The 19,245-nt window shown below is 43.8% G+C and overlaps 1 protein-coding gene across 1 annotated transcript in view; it reads right to left on the reverse strand.

The window, feature by feature from the left end:
- The window catches only part of COL4A4 (collagen type IV alpha 4 chain), a 138,457-nt gene that overhangs the window by 26,964 nt on the left and 92,248 nt on the right, over positions 1 to 19,245 (reverse strand). The window contains exons 37-43 of the mRNA XM_090053237.1: positions 13,983 to 14,054; positions 12,653 to 12,781; positions 8,139 to 8,246; positions 5,121 to 5,276; positions 4,295 to 4,393; positions 2,334 to 2,342; positions 128 to 262 (exon numbers count right to left, since the gene is read on the reverse strand). Of these exons, the coding sequence (XP_089909363.1) occupies positions 128 to 262; positions 2,334 to 2,342; positions 4,295 to 4,393; positions 5,121 to 5,276; positions 8,139 to 8,246; positions 12,653 to 12,781; positions 13,983 to 14,054 (708 nt within the window). The remainder of the gene's footprint in view (positions 1 to 127; positions 263 to 2,333; positions 2,343 to 4,294; positions 4,394 to 5,120; positions 5,277 to 8,138; positions 8,247 to 12,652; positions 12,782 to 13,982; positions 14,055 to 19,245) is intronic.

Raw genomic sequence — 19,245 nt, forward strand, 5'->3', positions numbered from 1 at the left:
ATTCTCACCACCTGTACTCAGTTGTATATTAAATACTTATATAATATAGTTAATATATTAAACACATATATTAAATACTCTATTGGTCTCAAAATATCCATCCAGGCATTTAGTACAGAGGCCATACCTGGGAATCCAGTGTAGCCTCTTGGCCCTTGTAATCCTTTAGGCCCTTCAGGTCCTTTTGACCCAATTCTGCCAGGAGGCCCTGGAAATTTAGGGCATAAGCTGTCTTCAACTTTTCCTGGTTCACCAGGGTCACCTGGAATGTGAAATAAGGAAGGAAATTGGATCAAAACGTGGATAATGGCTCCCATGTGAGATATCAATATAAAAACCTGTTAGTTTTTAGTATTCAATTGTGCTTTTAAATGGAGTTTTCTAAAAACTTTAATCAACAAGTCTCACTGGTTTAATTTTGCTCTCAAGCTTTGTTTAGGCAAGGAAGTAATGGCATGATTAGCATGTGTGTTAATGTGTGCTAAATATCTATATCTTGTCTTCACATGGCCTAAATTGGTTGAGCTGAAACCTGGGGGAAACCTAGATCATAAGGCTAGGGATAGATCTTACACATAAAGCAGTTTAAGTGGCCAGAAACTGGTTTAAATCTGTAACAGAACAGATGTTCAGTGCACATTAACCAGTTTGAAAATGGCTGAAAGCAGTTTGAGATAAACCTGGTTGAATGTTGCATCAGACTTAACTGACTTGGGTCAAACCAGTTTGTGGAATGTCTGTCCCAGACCCCTTGCTGGTTTAAGCTAAACCAGACATACCCAGTGTCCCAGCATGGTCTCTGAGCTGGGTGGGGCTTTCTGCTCCACAGCAGGGCTGGCCCCTCCCCTCTGCTCCCTGGCTGGAGCTCGACAGAGACTTGCAGACACAGCAGGGTCTGCCTGGCTTTCCCCTGTCTTACCCCCCCATCTCACGACTCGCTGCTTAAGCAGAGATCCCTTGTGGTCCTCTTCCACAGTACAGACTGTAGCCAGCATGTGGTACACTACCTAATGCTGTGTAAGGCAGATAAGGACAGCGCCCATTTAGGGCTTTTGGAGGTAATCATCAGCTCTGTGTTAAATGCTGATAACAGAGCTGATAAATGCTCTGTTATCAAGGGGGAGGGAACCCCTCCCTAATGATGGTGTCATGTAGGGGCCTGGCCATGCCCCCCCTCAGCTCAGCCCTGTGGAAAGGAAGGGAGGGCTGCTGTAGCGCCCCCTGGCTTCTAGCCTGAGCCACTGCTGCCATGTGCCTGCATTTCCAGGATGTCTGTTCAGTTACAAACCGATTTAGCCTAGCCAAATTAGACTAACCTGCAAACACTGAATCTCTTCAGGCTTTTTGAATATGTGTTCCTAACCTAAGAGTTTAGCATACATTACTGATGAAGGGTGTTTGTGCCTGAAAGTTTGCAAAGAATAATATTTCCAACTACCTAATTGTCTAATAAAAGATATCATTTTTATCCAAAGAACCTTGTCAGTATACATTACAGCTTATGGTGCCTTATGTTAAGAAGGTAACTGACTGCCTTTTCTTGTGTAGATCAGAGGTAAGGAGGTAGATGTTGCATCCCACAGGGCTTGCATACATTAAAGAGCAGCCAGAGAATGGCTACAGTTTACCTACTGACACCCCTGTGTGGTGTTTATTACAGAATGCAAAGGTGAATACTCACAAACATCTGACAGAATACCCGTTCTGTGATTGTTTTCATTCATCCTTTGCATTCTGTAATAAAACAGAGTGACTAAGAGGATCTACTGGACTGAAGTCAATGGGTTTCAGTATCTGGTTCCTCAAATCTGGTAACAGGAACATGGACTTTGTTAGTGGATTTCAGCTAGTTAGAAGGCTGTGGGGCAGCAGATAAAATGAAATAAAAATAATTTAAGAGAAACCCCCATATTTTACATGTCAAGCATATGTCATTCTATATACAGGCACTTAGTTATGATGCTCCTCATCATGACACTAGTATATTACTCAGCCTGGAAACACCACCTATCTACTAGTGGAGGCCAACCTTTTATCAAACATGTCACAAATTAGCCCTATATCCTTCCCAATTGCTGCTTCAATCCCCTTCCCCTACCCAATATTCTGCTTTGCTTTGTTTCCTGTCCTGTCTGCTGCTATGCTGCATGTATTCCTCCTAGTCTGTCACTTGCCACATGCAAAAGCTTCCTGTGCCACTCCTGGCATTGTTATAAACAGTATCTATCACTTTTAGCTATCAAACATGACTTCTATCCCATGAGGTTGGAAAGCAAAGAAAGAAACCTAGACCTACAGAACAACTTTCTGTCAAAGAGATGTTTCCAGCTTACCTCTGAAGCCTGAAGGATTCAAACCAGGGAAAGCAGACCACAACAGCCATTGTGATGCAGTGTGGAAACAAATTTCAGGCATGTAAATTAGCATGTGGAATGGAATGGAAAGGAATTAGAACTGAAATAGCTCATGAAGGTAATATTAGTCATCCCACAGCAAAATATATAAAAGCACAGGTCTTGGGACACAGGATGAGATTTTTTCATATTGACAAAGGATCACATATTGATCAAATGAATTCTGTAAACTATAGCATTTGTTACATGGGGAAGTGTTTTTTGTGAGTGGTCAGTCTCTTCTTGGCAGTCTCAGGGTACTTGCATACATGCTTTGATGTGCTGGAAATCCAGCATGTCGGAGCAGACTCGATTGCAGCACGTAAATTGATGTGCTTTGGCAGCTTCGTGTGCCATGTGTATTAGCAGCATAGAGTGCCTCTGCACTAGAAAATGGCAGCACTGTGCTTTGAAATAAAACACATTTAATATGCTTTAATTAGCACAACTTGCTAATCAAAAGTGTCCAGTGCCATGTCAGATACTCATGAAAAAATGCCCTCAGTGTCAAATCCTGGAGTCCTTATTAGAACTCTCACTAGAACCATGTGCGGAGAGGGCTATCTAGGTGAGGACCTTGACCAGGACTATACAAAAGCAGGGAAATACCACCTCTGTTACATGTTCATACACCCCAACAATCCCCAAGCATGTGTCATTGTGGTAGGATTACAGGTTGGACATGCTTACAAATCTGGTGATCTGACAGACTGTCATATAGAAATATCTGGGAGATTCAGTTTCTGTGAGGAGCCTAAGAAAGCAAAAGGCAGGACTGATATAGCACTGACGGGAGCTGACGCAAGGTTACAGGAATGACTGCCCCCCCCTCTACAAATCTAAACTAAAGGAGCAATTTGCAAGGAACTCCATTGCAGCTGCTTTGTATAAGCAGCAACATGCAACTGTTATGTTGTTCCTCAGTAGCCATTGCTGTTAGTGTGTCATCTGAATACATGATATAGAAGAGGTTCCTAGGGAAAACATTGCTGGTAAGAGTAACAGAGGTAATCTGGGTTTAAGCCTTTATTACATATATACTCAGCTTTTACTAAATCAAAGGAAAGTCTGTTTAGAGTCTGAAGGAAAAGTTGAGTTTAAACACAGGTAAAGACCTCAAGATTTTTTCTACAAAGTTCCTAATAACCCTTATTCTGTTGAAATCAATATGCCAGTCAGTAAAGAAAGCAGTATATATATGATTAAATTAAATAAACAACTCTGGGGACTTTATTGTCTTAAAATATTTTTCAGATTTGCATAATGAGAAAACATCTGTTCTTTATTTTAAGAAATAGTTTCTAACTGGCAAATAAAGGAGTTTCTCAAGATTAATTATTTCCAGACTCTCATTTTGACACAGTAAGCTGAGGTAATATTTCTTAACTGTGTCACTGGAGTCCCTGTTAATATACTATTGTGATGACATGCATGTTATATACAAAAAGGAAAATGGTGGCAGAACACATTAAGAAATTTTGTACTAAGTGGCATCTGTTGCACATCTCTGCAAGGACCATAATCTTGTGCCCTTTTTCTCCCTTTTCTTTTTTTTTTTGTTAAAAACTTAGTGACAGTATTTGAGCAGAATGATCATTTATTAAATTGTCCTTTATTATCAATGGCTCAAAAAATTTCAATACAACTAAAAGCAACAGCTACCTTTTAAAACTAACGTAATGCAATTCATGAAAATTTACTGGAACAAGAGTGAAGGTAATAATAAGAAAAACAAATCTATTTAACTCCTCCTCAATATATTTATACTCCTCCAAGGTGACTGTGCAACCAGATTTTTTTGAGGTTGTTTAAATTTTGTCCATGTAGATGAACATTAATAAACGTGTTCTATACAAATATAAATACCAATGAATGGCAAGGAACAATCAATTCAAAAATACCTTTGGGACCTGGAGGCCCAGGATGACCTTCAATGCCCTGGTCTCCTGGCTGCCCAACTCGCCCAGGAGGACCCTGGGGACCAGGGTTTCCTCTGAGACCTACAAAGAAAATGGTGGGAAAATGTTGGGGTCACTGATATTACTGAAAGATTTACTCATAACAGGCAGTTAAATACAGCATCACCCAAGGGAACTGAAGGCACAGGACACACAATAAGGTGAGACATTGGATCATTGACCATGTTTTGAGTAACATAGCATAGTTGGAACCAGTTTGTGCACACAGGGAAAAGCCTCGTGGTATTTCCTGTAATTCCTCCTTTTGGAGGTAGGAGGGGAATGGCACTCTCTGGATTCACTCTGCCTATCATAAAAGTGGGGAATCTAGACCTTGTATTCTTTACAAGTCCCAGAAATCTGCTGGAAGTACAAAGCCATTAATGCTGATGATGTTATCACCTTCATTGCCTCTCTCAGCTGTCTGGCAATGCAACTCAACTGAAGCTTTCTGCCAGGGTTTACTCTGGCAAACTTACAAACCTCTCCTAGCCAGAGGGCACCCAAAATCAGAGGATGCTCCAAAAAGGAAATCAACAGTGCCTCAGACAGAACTATTTTCTGGCTGCATCCTGTTTGGTGGATCGCAGTGTGCATCCTCTTCTGCCCTGACCTTTCCCCATGCACAGATCCATAATAACAGCAGTGTCAAGAGATGCCTGACACTCTCTCCGTTCAGTTGGCAAGAAGTGGACTCTGCACATGCCTCTGTGGAGCGTGGTCTGGCACATGAGTGTGCAGGTATTCACTGAAACAAATTAAATCATACCATGTAGGCCTTCTCTTCCTTGTTTTCCTGGAAAGCCTTTGGCTCCTTGTTGGCCTGGTTGGCCAGGAAACCCTCTTGCCCCTGGAATGCCAAAGTTGCCTGGATCTCCCTTCACAAAGATGATCTCTCCAGGAGGGCCAGCACTGCCAGGCGGACCTAAACAAAACCACTGCTGGTAATACTGGCACAAAGCATAGCATTTTTAAGAGCACCTAAGCCCTATAAGATTTCACTGGAAATTAAGGCCCTAAATCACCCAAGTGTTTAGGAAAGTATTACCCTAAGCCTTGCTGCAGGATAGTACAGGGGAGATCTCCAGGAACTGCCTCCTGCCCTGCAACCACTCAAATCCTCTGTAGCCAGTGAGAAGCAGGGTAATGCTGTCTGAATTGAGAACCAGTACGCAGGTCTGTGTTGCTTCTGTCCTGACTCTGGGTCCGCTGCTGACAAGAGACAGGTGGTAATCAAGTAAAATGATGACCTGAGGCAGCCCAAACTGCATGTCTGAGAGCCACTCTTAAGTTCTCTATCCTGGGCAAGCCCAGAACAGATCTTGGAGTGAGGGGCATTCAGACCTACTCTGAGCTGCTCCTGGCCATTCCTGAGCCTCTCTTCCTAATCGCCAGCCTCTGATGTATCCTAGCTAGGAGAGGTGGGGAGGGGGTGTGGGAGTTGTAGAGGTTTACTTTGTCAATGAGGCACCAGCTTGGTGCCCCAGGTGTTCTTCCTTCCCCCACTCTCACATTTTTGGCACTGCAACTTCAATGGAGTAAGGTCTAGGGCAGTTATTGGCACTGAAAGATTTTCTATTTCAGTTCCTTGTTTATTTCAATAAAAATAGAAAAAAAATCCAAGCTAATAAAACTAAGGTGCTTTTTAATCCCTTCAGCCAGAATTACAGGACTTGTGGAATTTACAAGTCCTCCTGCCTTCATTTGCAGTTGGAAAGTCCAGTCACCTGCTCTTAAATTGATTATAAGATCTGCATGAGGTTCTACACAAAAACATGCACCGCTCACAGAAAACCTATTTACAAATACTGCAAGTTTAAAACCTAGTACTACAGGACCAAGTGCCCTGCAGCCTCATGAAGGTCTGGGAGTTCCCTTTTCAAGGGTAAAAAACTCCTTGTTCTAGCTTTGTGGGACTGTGAGATGCTAGAATGTAAGTCTGTCATTTGCCCTGGACTGAATATCAACCCTTCATGATTCTAGTCCTCCAGCTGATTTCATTTTAAGGGGAAAAGTCCACATTTTGGAAGAATCATAACAATTTCTCGGCCAGACTGCTTTCAAAATATTCAGTTGTCTTGAACCTGTATAAAACTACAATACTATTTCTGGCAGAGATGAACCCAAAGCAGGAGCTCAACCCAGGTCAGCAAAAGTAGATAACATGGGGCTGATATGTGTAGCTGATCTCAGCCAGAAAGTACGCTTGATGATGGATATAAGACATTCAGTTTTAAAGCAATAGCACATATGAGCTGTGCTATCCAGGAAGCCTGCAGAGCTAGAAAGGGAAATGTCTGAAGACACTGAAAAGGAGACGGTCCTAATTTTTCAGTAGAAATTGCAACTCTTGTTTCTGTCCCCTAAAGATTCTATGAAATTAGACTTCAAAATCATAGGCAGGCAAGGTTCCTTGGGTAAATGTGGTATCTTTTATTAGACCAACTAAATAGTTGGCGAACTTGTTCTTTGCAAGCTTTTGGGCACAAACACCCTCCTGAGCAAACCTGCATTTCGTATATTGGCCTCTATTCTACCCAGGAGACCACACAAAACAACAGCAGACTCTCCCTATGCCTGAAGAGGGGTGTTTGTGCCCAAAAGCTTGCAGAGAACAAGTCTGCCAACTATCTTAGTTAATCTAATAAAAGATATCACATCTACCCGAGGAACCTTGCCTGCCCATGTCCTTAGACCAACACAGCTACAACCAACATGGTACTTATCCGAAAATAGTTTTTCCATTAATTTATTTAGGGTAAGGAGGGTTCTTTAATGTAATCTTTAGCCTGGTAGAGTTAGATTTGTAATAACTATATTTACAAGTATATTGGGAAATATTAAATACAGTCTGAATAAAATTCCTAATATACAATAAATGCATTGCCATTGGTGCATTTTAAAGGTTTTACTGGAACTCATGGAGGTCTACATATTGCACGCATACACATAAAACCTTTATACCAGACCATTAGGGATGTTTATTTCCTTCGTAAAGCTTTTTGAGACCAATGTGTGAAAAGTGCTTTACAAAGGTAATAAATATCATTATCCTCATTATAACAGGGTGGCCTGCCCTTATGCAATTTATTGGATCTATTAGAGGACTGGGGAAGTGGTACCTATAACAGGAAGGCTTTGATAAGGGACTTTGCACATTGGGGCTAAGTACAGATAGCCAAGAAGCCCGAGGCTGAATCAATTCAGGCTTCGCAGGTTATTCTAAGCTGTGTTAATTGAACTGATAAGCAAGTGAATAAACATTCACTTTTGATTCCAGAAATGCAGACACATTCCTGCAGTGGTTCAGGCCAGAAGCCAGGTATGCTAGAGCATGCCTCTGTGCTCAGCTGGTGCTAAGGCTAGCCTGCCCACCCTGCAAGGGAGGGTTTGTGAGGGAGGTGCAAAACATCCTGGGATGCTGAGGGTCTGTGAGTTAACTTGATTCTGGAGGGGATCTGGGACAGAAATTCAATAAACCAATTTAATCTAAATCAGTTATGTCTGATACTACATCCATCCAGGCTTATCTTAAACCAGTTTCTGCCATTTTGAAAGTGGTTTATGCGCGCTGAACTTCTGTTGTGTTACAGATTTGAACCAATTTCCAATCACTTATAGCGGTCTATGTGTAATTTCTGTCCCTGGCCTGGGAGGAGAGCTGCTGCAATAAAAGATACCATCCACAAAAATCTTCTGTTTCTCCAGGCATTCATGTACTAACACACAGACTGCCAGTAATGCTAAGTTCAGAGTTTGGTTAAATGATCACTTGATTTTCTTTTACCTCTGTTGCCACCTGATCCAGGTGGCCCACGATCCCCTGGAAGACCATGTGGAGCGATTTCTGGAGCCCTTCCAACATGTCCTTTAGGCCCAGGACTTCCTGATCTACCTAAAAGAGCAGATCATGTGTGTAAGCTACTACATTTTCAGTCTTATATTTTGGATTGCAGAAATAAGGTACAAATCTAAGAACGAAGGAACCAGCAACACACCTATAGGTTGGGGACCACCCTTCTTGTCAACATGGTGGCAGAAAGAGATTTTGGAGTCATTGTTGACTCCAGAATGAACATGAGCCGCCAATGCGAGGAAGCGGTCAGAAAAGCTAACTGCACCTTGTTGTGCATCTACAGATGCATCACAAGCAAGTCCAGGGAGGTGATCCTTCCCCTCTATGCAGCATTGGTCAGGCCACAGTTGGAGTACTGCGTCCAGTTCTGGGCACCGCACTTCAAGAGGGATGTGCTAGCATTCAGAGGGTCCAGAGGAGGGCCACTCACATGGTCAAAGGACAGCAGGGCAAGCCTTACAAAGAGAGACTAAAGAGCCTGAACCTATTCAGCCCCCACAAGAGAAGGCTGAGAGGGGATCTGGTGGCCATTTAAAACTCACCGGGGTAACCAGTGAGAATTGCGGGAGGCTCTGTTCCCCCAGGCACCACCTGGGATTACTAGGAATAATGGCCACAAATGTTAGAGAGAAGGTTCAGGCTGGACATCAGGAGACATTACTTTATAGTTAGGGCTGCCCAGCTCTGGAATGGACTCCCAAGTGAGGTGGTACTGTCTCCTACCTTGGGGGTCTTCAAGAGGAGGCTGGACAGATATTTGGCTGGGGTGATATGACCCTGGCACCCTTTCCTGCCCAGGGCAGGGCATCAGACCTGATGATCTGTTTAGGTCCCTTCCAATCTTAAGCACTATGATATGATTCTATGATACTAGAGGAGTGAGATGTAAAGTCATCCAGACCGTCGGGTTAATGCTATAATTGAGTACTGAATGATCTAGTAAAGACTGAGGCATTTGGCAAAAAAAAAGGAAAGCAAATATATTTTTTAAAAGTGTTCATTTCTTTCTATAAACTCCACTGAAACTAAAATGTCCCAGAATATATCATTCCTTGATACTGATTCCACAAATTGTATGAAAGTTATAATTTCTATAGTCATGGAAACTAGAAATATGTCAGTCTGAAAGAGATTGTGCCTAAGAACTTGTTCTTAGACAGTTCCGGTTAACAGTATGCTACAGCTTCCCTACGTAGTTTTTTTTCTATGATTAACTACCCTTAATATCTGTTCTACGTAGTCTATGCTACAAATTAAGCCTATTACTTTTGTCCAGTAGGTGCGAAGAACTGGTCACTGTCTTTCTTATAAGTCTTCCAATATAGAATAGATAATTCTTCTGCCACTGTGCTTCTCCCTCCCCTTCCCTCCCCTCCCCTCCACCCCATCTTCTCTTTTCTAAAGAAAATAAGCCCAATTCCATCAACCTTTTCTCATAAGTCATGCCTTCCAAATTTTTTACTCATCTTTGTTGCCTGATAAATTGTTGATTTCAGGATGTTCCTTTAATTTAATAAACTCATTTTAAAAATTATTCCTGTTTTCCAAAGTGTTTTGAACTCTTCCCAGATGGTTGTTATCTACCAATTTTATAAGTGAAGTTTGTGGGCCCTGGCACACATTACATTTATGGTGCAATTAATTGCACCATAAATAGTAACAGTGTAACATGTCCAGCAAATTTGTGGTGCCATAAAGTGAAAAACTGGCCACAAAGATATCACATAAAATGTGGATTATTTTTGTGGCTCCTTTGAATGGAGCCATAAATTGAGTGCATAGCACGTCCCCATCTTGATGCTGACAATCAGCTTTATGGGTTTGGAATGGGGGCTGGCATCAGGATCAGGGAAGCCCTGGTTCAATACAGGAAATGAGCTGCCATGGGGCTCCCCTCACCGGCAGCCACTGCACCTGGCAGTTTTTCCTGCCTTGCCCTGCATCCCCTGTAGGGGCTACAAAGCAAGGCATTTTAAAATGTTGAGTCCTAGGGAGCTATGGGAAGCTGGGCTACACACATGTTTTTTAGAAGTCCCAGGACACTGGGAACCTGGGATCAGGATGCTGCTTAAACCCTGGGGTTGCCTGGGGCTGGGACAGGGGCTGGGGCTGCCAGTCAGCTAACTGTCAGCACTAGCTCAACAGCCCTAGGTCCTGGTGCTAGTCCCCTAGATCAGGCTGGGGACAGCCTGAACCAGAACCAGAACCAAGTCTGCCCATGCCAGATGCCACTGCTCAGCTGAGCATTGATGCCAGACATGAGGCAGCTCTAGGGACCAGGACAGAGCCGCACCCTGTCTAATCTAGAAATTAGGCTGGAGGCAGCTCTGTGGTGGTGCAACTGGAATGTGAGGAATGTTACGTCCCATCCCAAAACATTGCATGTCCTGCTTTGGATGAGACATAAAATTCCTCAATCCCAATCATGTCATTATTGTAACATCTGCCAGGGACCTGTATGACATCAGAGTTGTTAAGTACTGAATAAAACTAGAACTGACACAAATCATGAAATGTCCTCTCAACTTGACTGCAAACCACTGATAAGTACTCTGAAAACAATTTTTAATCACTTGATCATCATTTAATCATGCTTTGTACAGTAATTTAATCTAGGCCATAATTTCCTAATTCATTTATGAGAATGTCAAGGGGGACAAAGTCAGAAGCATTACCAAAGTCAATATATACTGCTTCTACTGCTTGCTTCTCATCCACTGGGACAGTTACCTCATCGAAGAAGGAAATTGGTTTGTTCTCAACAGTCCACAATGGCTGTTTCACCAAGTTATCCTCTAGGAGGCACAACTCCATGCTGCTGCTGCTGGATGGTCAGGGGGCACCTTGCCATGGCTGCCATGGGGTTTCTAGCAGTGGCACCAAGCCTCCCTGCCCTACTACAACAGGTCCCGCCCATTGGGCCATGGAGGTCCCCAGGGAGAGGGCAGCTGGGTGTGGAGCCCCAAGCCCACAGCAGGCAGCACGTAGCAGGCAGCCCACATCTACCCCCAGCACAAGCTGTGCTCCAGCTGTGCTGCCTTGTGGGGGAGAGGCACCTGGGGGGCTGTGGGTTGGGAGTGAGAGGCAGGGCTGTGGGAGCTGTGGGTTGGGACCGAGAAGCACCTGGTGGGTGGTGTTTGTGGGTTGGGAGTGAGGGGCGATGTTGAGAAAAGGGGTCATAAATGGGGTCATGATGACCAAAATTTGGGAAGCCCTGCTCTAGGTCCTTACAAACAACAAGCATTTTCAGAATCTGGCAATGGATCAAAGTTAGGCCTGTCGACCTATAATTCCCTGGATTCTCCTTCCCCCTGCCCCTCCCCCCCAATCCTTTTCTTAGATATAGGCATTGTGTTCGGTTTTTATGGTTCTCTGTGACCTCCCACTCTCCTTGAGTTGAAGATAATCTCCAACAATTCAGAGAATGCTTTGGTCATTTTCTTAAGACCTCTTCACCAAATACATTTTATTTACATTAATATTCTTTAAATTCTTCCTTCCATGCTGTGGCCTCTGTTCCTGCTCCCCCAGTTAAAAAAATAACTGTGTTAAACATTTGATAAAACATAACCATTTCTGTGAAAACTAAAGCAAAAGAGACATAGACAATTTATTCCAGTCTCCTTTATTGTATCGTATGGTTTTTGTTCTTTTTTCTCCTTCAGTAATGGATCTTTCCCTCATTTTGTCATCTTCTAATGTAATTTTAGAATTGTATCTTCTCATCTTTTATGGCCTTTGCTAGTTTTAATTCACTTTGTACCTCAGCCTTCTGATTGGTGCTTATGCTATTTCTTCATATCTATCCCTTATTTATATGTATGCTTTGCTTTTGGATTATTCCTTTCAGATTTTCCTATCATTAAACAGCTCCTGAGAAAGACATGTTAGTCTCTTACTATATTTCCTGTTTTTCTGCAGCAGGATACTTTGCTGTTGTATCCTTAACATGGTGTTTTAGTAACTGCCAGCTCTCTAGCACTCCTTTTCCCTGAGAATTTCTTCCTGAGATGAGATCTTAACTGTTCCCTGATTTTGTCCATTGTCTTTAATCTTCTGCTTTCACTTCTTCCTTGTACAAAGTCAGAAGGTGTCAATGCACTAGAAAGAGAAAAATCATTCTCCTAATGAAGAGATCCCAAAGACACATAGTTCATATGCACACTGACCAGGTGGACAAGACTACCTGAGTTATCATTTTAGCATTGCAGTTCATTTCTGGAAGTGCATATAACTACAGCCATTGAAGCATTGAATGTCCAGACACGGTCTGGTCTTTGGATACCGTCTCAGTGATCCAAATAGGGGTGGAAGGTTTGGGCAGCCTCCACTCCTCCACACTCGTTTTAGTGCCTCAAAGGTCCTGGTGACCTCTCATGCATAAACCATGATCCAGAAGGATCAACAGTTGCCTATTCAACACTGAGGATAAAGGCATTTCTTACCTGGCAGTCCTAGCAATCCTGCTTCTCCAGGGGGACCTGGAAGAGAAATTCCTGGCTGTCCAGATTCACCTTTGTCTCCTTTTGGTCCAGGTTCTCCTTGGTATCCTGGATGCCCTGTATTGCTGTGACCTTCATAGGAAAATAATTACAGTATATGAAATCTACTATGAATGTGAATAAAGATGCACAGAATTAAATGCCAGCTGTGGAAGTTCTTCTGTTTAAGATCACCCTAACATTTGCTTCTACTTCTCATGTGGAAGCTGAATAGAGTTTTGAATCTGACCTTCATTCACCTCAATTCAAAAATGTTAAGCTCCTTGGGGCCAGAATTTTTCCCCTGTAAGTCTCCTTTTATATTGTTGTCTTTTATATAAGAAAACTCTGTGACTTGGATTCACTTGGAACTTTTCACTGGTCACCTTCATGGTAAAAATAGGTTTGAAGAATTCCAGCAAAACTGTCAGATTATTAAAACAAGGAATTTTGGACGTGTGTAGACGAAACAAGGGCCCTAAATTGAAGTGGTGGGTTTTAAAAAACAGCACTTAATTTTCAGCTGATTAAACCCCCATGTTGTGCACACACACTGCTGACTTACCTGCCTCTCTGGTGGGAAGGGGAGGACAAGCAGCTAGTGGGTGGAGCACTCCCTGGACTGGTCCTTCCCTCTGCAGCAGCTGCATTCCCCCCACAAGTGGCACCCACCCTCAGGCATCTGGCTCAGGCGGTCCCGGAGGGCACAGCAGCCATGGAGGGAAGCACCAGGACCCTGCACAGTTCAGGCAGGCTCCATGTGGGGAAAGAAAAAAAAGATCAGGCTCACCGCTTTTCTTAGGCAGAGCAGCTTTCCTGGGCTGCTGTCAGGCTGCCTGCAGGGCTTCCTGCAGAGCCACGGAGCTGCGTGGAGCCCGGTGCTTTGCTCCATGGCTGTAGGGACAGGAAACTAAAATTCCTCGAAGTAGTTTTAATTTACTGTGTCCCAAGTCATTTAAGGCATATTACGCCGCTGAAGTTCCTACAGTGGCTGGAACTAATGCACAATATGCCGCCGTGTGCAAACACCGACGCCATTAAAGCGGTGCAAAAGCATTTAGCCCACTTCAAAGGGTCGTGCACACATGTCTCTCATTTTGTCTACACACGGCCATTAAGTCTTTTTACCACAAATGATTTCTGGTGTGTCACAGTACATCACTAACCTTCAGTTTTGTTTTAAAGTTTATTATTAATGTCTTCTGGACAAGCTGTACATCAAAATATAGTGTACCATCCAATGTGTACCTTTAAAAAGAATTTGTGCCCCCAGGTAAATAATGTTATTCTTTACCTGGAACTCCTGGTGAACCCTTTTGACCTTGGAGTCCGTTCAAGCCATCTAATCCAGGCAATCCAGACATACCTTAGAAGTATTGCAGACATACTTAGGAACATGACAAAATCCTTCAGAACATTCATTGAAAAAAGTAAATAATGTATAAAATAACTGAATGCATGTTTTTTATTCAATATGCATTATTTTTTATGTGTTTTGACAATGGAAGAGTGGTCTGCATGGGAAAGTGTCATTTGTAGATTTCCAGGTGGCAAAAGAAAGTGAAACTAGCAGAAGTAATTCCCCTTTTTTATTCTCAGTAAGAACATCTACCTGTTAATTCTGTAGGATATGCCTAGACTGCAGTCTCGCCTTGGCAGCACAGAACTCTGCAATTTTCCCACATGTACCATTACCTGCCATGGCTTGATAGCTCCTGGTACTTGAGCTAACTAGTCTTAGACTGGCTCAGGTCTCTCTCTGCTACAGTCTCAGGCTATTTCTATGATTGTAGTGTACGCATACCTGAGTAGTTTACTTTGAAAAGTGACCTTAAAATGGCACCACATCTGTTCAGTGAATTCAGTTATAATCTACCAGTTTTAGTAAGTTTACCAGTTTACCAGTAAGTTTACCAGTTTAGTATGATTTTACCACTTTTTTATTATTTCTGTTAATCCCATGGAAAGAGTACTCGGGGGATTCCATTCTATTTTGTACAGGATTATGTGAAAAAAGTCTAAATCCTCAATTGTGCAAACCCTTTTAAGCACAGTGGGGTTGCATACATGTAACTGAAGACATGTGGTATTATGCAGAATCTTTGTAATTGATGATGATTTACTAGATGGATTTACCAGATAGTGAGCTGCAGGATAAAAATTTGGAAAGAACATCTTTTTATCTACAAACTGAGAAAAATAACTGACACAAAAAAATGGGATAACATTTTGATCATGTTCATAATAAAACTACTCTTGAATTACTAACAATTTTTCATTTTTTAAAGTATAATAAATATTCTTATTCATGAACTTATATATTTTCCCAATTTTAAAAAACAAAACATGTTAAATCAAAATAGAAGTTACAATTAAAAATGCAAATTACATTTTTCTGATACTGATGATATATTACGTATTTATCTAGTGCAGAAACAATGGTACAAGATTGTACTACTATAGGATAATTATGTGAGTGATTTTAATGTAAATGCTTAAGTTTTTCTTTTATCAAAGCTGAAAATTGAGAACTTTCACTATTCTGCTTCACTGCCAACATTTCAAATTACAATCAGCTGCATGCACAAGTACTTCAGTTCAAGTTGGGGAGAGAGATACCTTCATCACAGTATGAGTCCAGCATGCCCATATTTAGGCACTCAAATATGTGACTCAATTGCTAAACTGAAAATATGACTTTATTTGGAAGTATCAGGCCAACCTTAGTAATAAAGGGCAGGAGAAGTCTAGCCCATAATATCCTGTCTGCCTTTAATTCACAGCTCTTTTGATAACATTTCATGGCATTTTTTTACCTTTCCAATCCTGTGTACTGTGGCGTCATCTGTATTTGCGGAGGAGCTCCTTATTAAAGTTTTAAATCAGAATTATTTAGCCAATTTGGGGACTTTACAATGGCACATCTAAAATGATTACATACTCTGATATTTTTTCAATCCAGTTTGCTGTTTAAAATTCTTTTGATCTTTAGCATATTCAGTCAGGATTGATGACTTGATTTACTTTGCTTTCCAGGGAATTTCTAACGCATTTGCCAACAATCCATTATAACATCAACACTTGTAATTCTAGATTTTGGGCTGTGACAGTCCCATATTTCCAGGTACAGCTGAATTGGCTGACCTATATATGAACCATCCTTTCCATGTTTTATAGATCAATCCAGCAACCTTTACTCACACAAGTAGTCTCACTAAAAGTAATGTGACTGTTTGCTAGAGCGAGGAATACTCACATGAGTAAGGGCTGCAGAATCAGGCCCTTAATTAGTGAGATATATCTGTAATAAAGAGATAGTGGTTTTGTTCTGGTAACTGCCCTATAACTTCAATTCCTACTCCAAAAGTTGTTCAGACCTGAGACCTATAATGTAAATGAGAAGCAATTATGCTAACAAGACTCTGTCCTTAATAATGAACAATTAAACTGTTTCACTTTTGATGATAGTCACAGATGCATCATCACTACTATTACAATGTTGCTATTGTTACTATGTCACTTATTATCTAAGATCTATGCTCTGCAATATACTAAACATACCAATTCTTTTACGTTCATATACATGGATAAGTTTCAGTGATGGCTGGTTAATAGGGGGTGCTTGGGCACTGCTCCGCCAGTTTCAAAACAACACGATCAATCATGTCATGATTATACAGGCTGGTCTAGTCCACTACACATATGCGCAGTAAGGCACCTTGGGGCTATCTCCTTACTTCATCAATGGTGCATACGCAGTGGAAACAACCAGTTTAAATAACTGAAATAGCTACTTTTTTAAGTGGGCAGTGGGGTACCTGTACTGACACCCCAGCCCAAGTAAAGAGCTGTTGGGAGGAAGGTGGAAGACAGGGGGTGCCATGTATGCGAACCCAGGCAGCCTACATAGCAGCTCCAGCAGGTAAGTCGTCCAGGAGAATGGGAGGACTAGGGGAGGGGGAGGGCTGTGTGCACCGCAGGGGAGCTGGGGCACATTTCCCCACTTTGACTTCCCTGCACCGTGTCTCTGGACGACCCACCAGGCTCTGACTCTCCCATGGCCTGGCTGGGGCTCCATTAATGGTGAATGGGGCCCTGGCAGGACCAGGTCATGGAACAATCGGAGCCTGGCAGCTCCTCCAGGGGCATGACGCCGAGCAGCAAAGGGGAGCCTGTTCCCCGCCCCCAGTCTTTGCACAGGGCACGGGCAGAATGCAGCTGTGAACTGCACTCTGCCTGCTCCACACCTCGCTGCTGCCTTTGAAAGCTGTGCAGCCCAGTGCCATGTGCCTTGCTGCCCAGCCTGGACCACCCAGCGGTGGGACTCACATGGCTCCATGTTGCGCTGCTTTCAAAGGCAGCCGCAAGGCATGGAGCAGGCAGCGTGAAGCTTGCAGCTGCAGCCCACCTATGCCCCATGCAAAGATCATGGCTCTTTCTGGGGATGATGTTGGGTAGGTGCGGGGGGGTCTCGCGGGCTCCATCCTTTCCGGGTCAGCAGTGCAGCCAAGGCTGGCCCCGTTCTGGGCCACCCCGGGTGGTGCAGGGCTGGGGCCAGTGCAGGGTGGTGAATTTACAGGGGCCACCAGTGCCAGGCAATGACTATGGGTACAGGGGAAGGAATGGGTGCAGCAGGCCCCGTCCCTGATCCCGGCCCCAGCTCTGATCTGATCCCTGCCTGGTCCCATCCCCATCCCCATCCTCCTTGTCCCGCAGACTTTCCTTGAGGGGGGGGGGGGGTGCGCCCATGTGTGAGTGCATTCAGCCCTCCCCCCAAAAAATTTTCTCCCTCCGCTTACACTACCCACCCCACCTGTCTCTGAGTTCACCAGCCATGCCTGATACATTTCCAAGTTTATCATCTTGCTACTCAACCGCACTGAAAGAATTAATCCACATAGATCTAATTCTTGCTCAGCTCCTCTGGAATTTGTTTTCATTGAAGCTATCTTTCAGCCTCTGTTCACATATTGGTAATCTATGGTGCCTGCCACTTTAATGCTTGAAAGCAGGTAGCAGTGCAGCCTGCAGGTGTGGCCTAGCCCTAATTGGCAGTCACATGACTGCTCTGGGATAGGAGGAGAGGGCTGAGCAGCCTCCATTTTAGATCCAGAGCTCCCAGGACTCAGGCAGCAGTTTGCTGGCTGCAGCCATGGAAACACCACCCAGCTGAGCTGCTGCTCAGAACACTCTTGGAAGTAAGGGCAGGAGCTATGGGGATGGCAGGAGGCTCCTGGTCCTGGGTATGACTGAAAACTGCACCCTGCTGGGGAAGGACGGTCTGGTGGGACTACCCATGGTGGGGTAGCTCCCCAGAAATGCCAGGCCAGTTGCCTCCTCGGTGAAAGGTGGGTAGGGGTGCCATATAACCCCAGCCCCCACTACTCAGTGGGTAATTATGTGTAGGAACAGACAGTGGAGGGGGCAGGGCATTTACACCTACAGAGGCCCCATGGAGGGGGAGGGGAATGTATGACCCCAGAGGCCTCAGATAGAGAGGGGACAGTAGTGGGGCCTCAGAGAGGAGGCAATAGTGCATGTGAGGCCTACACAGAGTAAGGTGCACAGTGGCAGCCTGAAGAACTGTGCCAGCCAAGTATAGAGTAAGGTTTGCATGGGTGGACCTGAAGGGCTGCACCAGGGGTATGCAGAGTAGGGTTGAAGGGCAACCTGAAGGGCTGAACAGGGGCCAACCCCCACAAAAATGTATATGAGCTGTCCAGAGAGGGGCCAGAGGCTGAGTCTGGCTCAGTGTGAGGTATGAGGCTGGTGCCCACATAGAGTAAGGCTGGTGTAGCGGTGGCCTGAAGAGGCTGCATCGGGCCTAGTTAGAGTGAGAGTACATAAGCCTGAAGGCATGTGCAGAATGGAAGACACAAGGCAGGGTAGATTGGGAGTGACCCAGTGATAGGCGGTACGAAAGAGACCCGGTGAGAGGGGGCAGAGTGCAATAGGCCCAGTGAGAGTGGGTGGTTTGAGTGAGTCCCTATAAATGGCAGCGTGTCAGCATGAATGATGGAGGCCCAGCAAGGGACAGAGTTTGGCTAGGCCTCAGGCCAGAGCTATCATCAACTTATACCGTCTGCAAGGCATGGGACAGTGTAGGAGCAGTAAGGAGCCATGTACGATGCCCCTTGGCATCGGGGCATTAAAATGGGCAGCCTCCCACATTTTACACCAGTTTATTAATCAGCAAGTCATGGCAGGAAAGACTGGGTGGATTGCTCCATATAGACAGGTGGGTAGGCTGATGTTGAGACCTGGCATTGAGTTGGCCCCCTATCACATTTTGCAGGCCCTGGGACAAGTTTAGTAAAATGTAGAAGAGATGTGTCTGCTTCGGTCTAAACAAAATGCCTGTCCATACAGAAGAGGAATGGGATACTTTTGCAACTAACAAGTAGTCAGGTGCATGATGCCTCTTTTCAAATGGAAGCATATTTGGAAAACCTTGTCATTGCAGCATGCCTGCTTTTGCTGCAATATATAATTATACTCAGCAACATGATAAACTGCTCCCTGCAGATTACATAGCAATGAGAAATTTATCATCACTG

Source organism: Crocodylus siamensis, chromosome 6 (genome assembly GCF_052110815.1).
Source record: "Crocodylus siamensis isolate JL-2025a chromosome 6, ASM5211081v1, whole genome shotgun sequence".
Lineage (NCBI taxonomy): Eukaryota > Metazoa > Chordata > Crocodylia > Crocodylidae > Crocodylus > Crocodylus siamensis.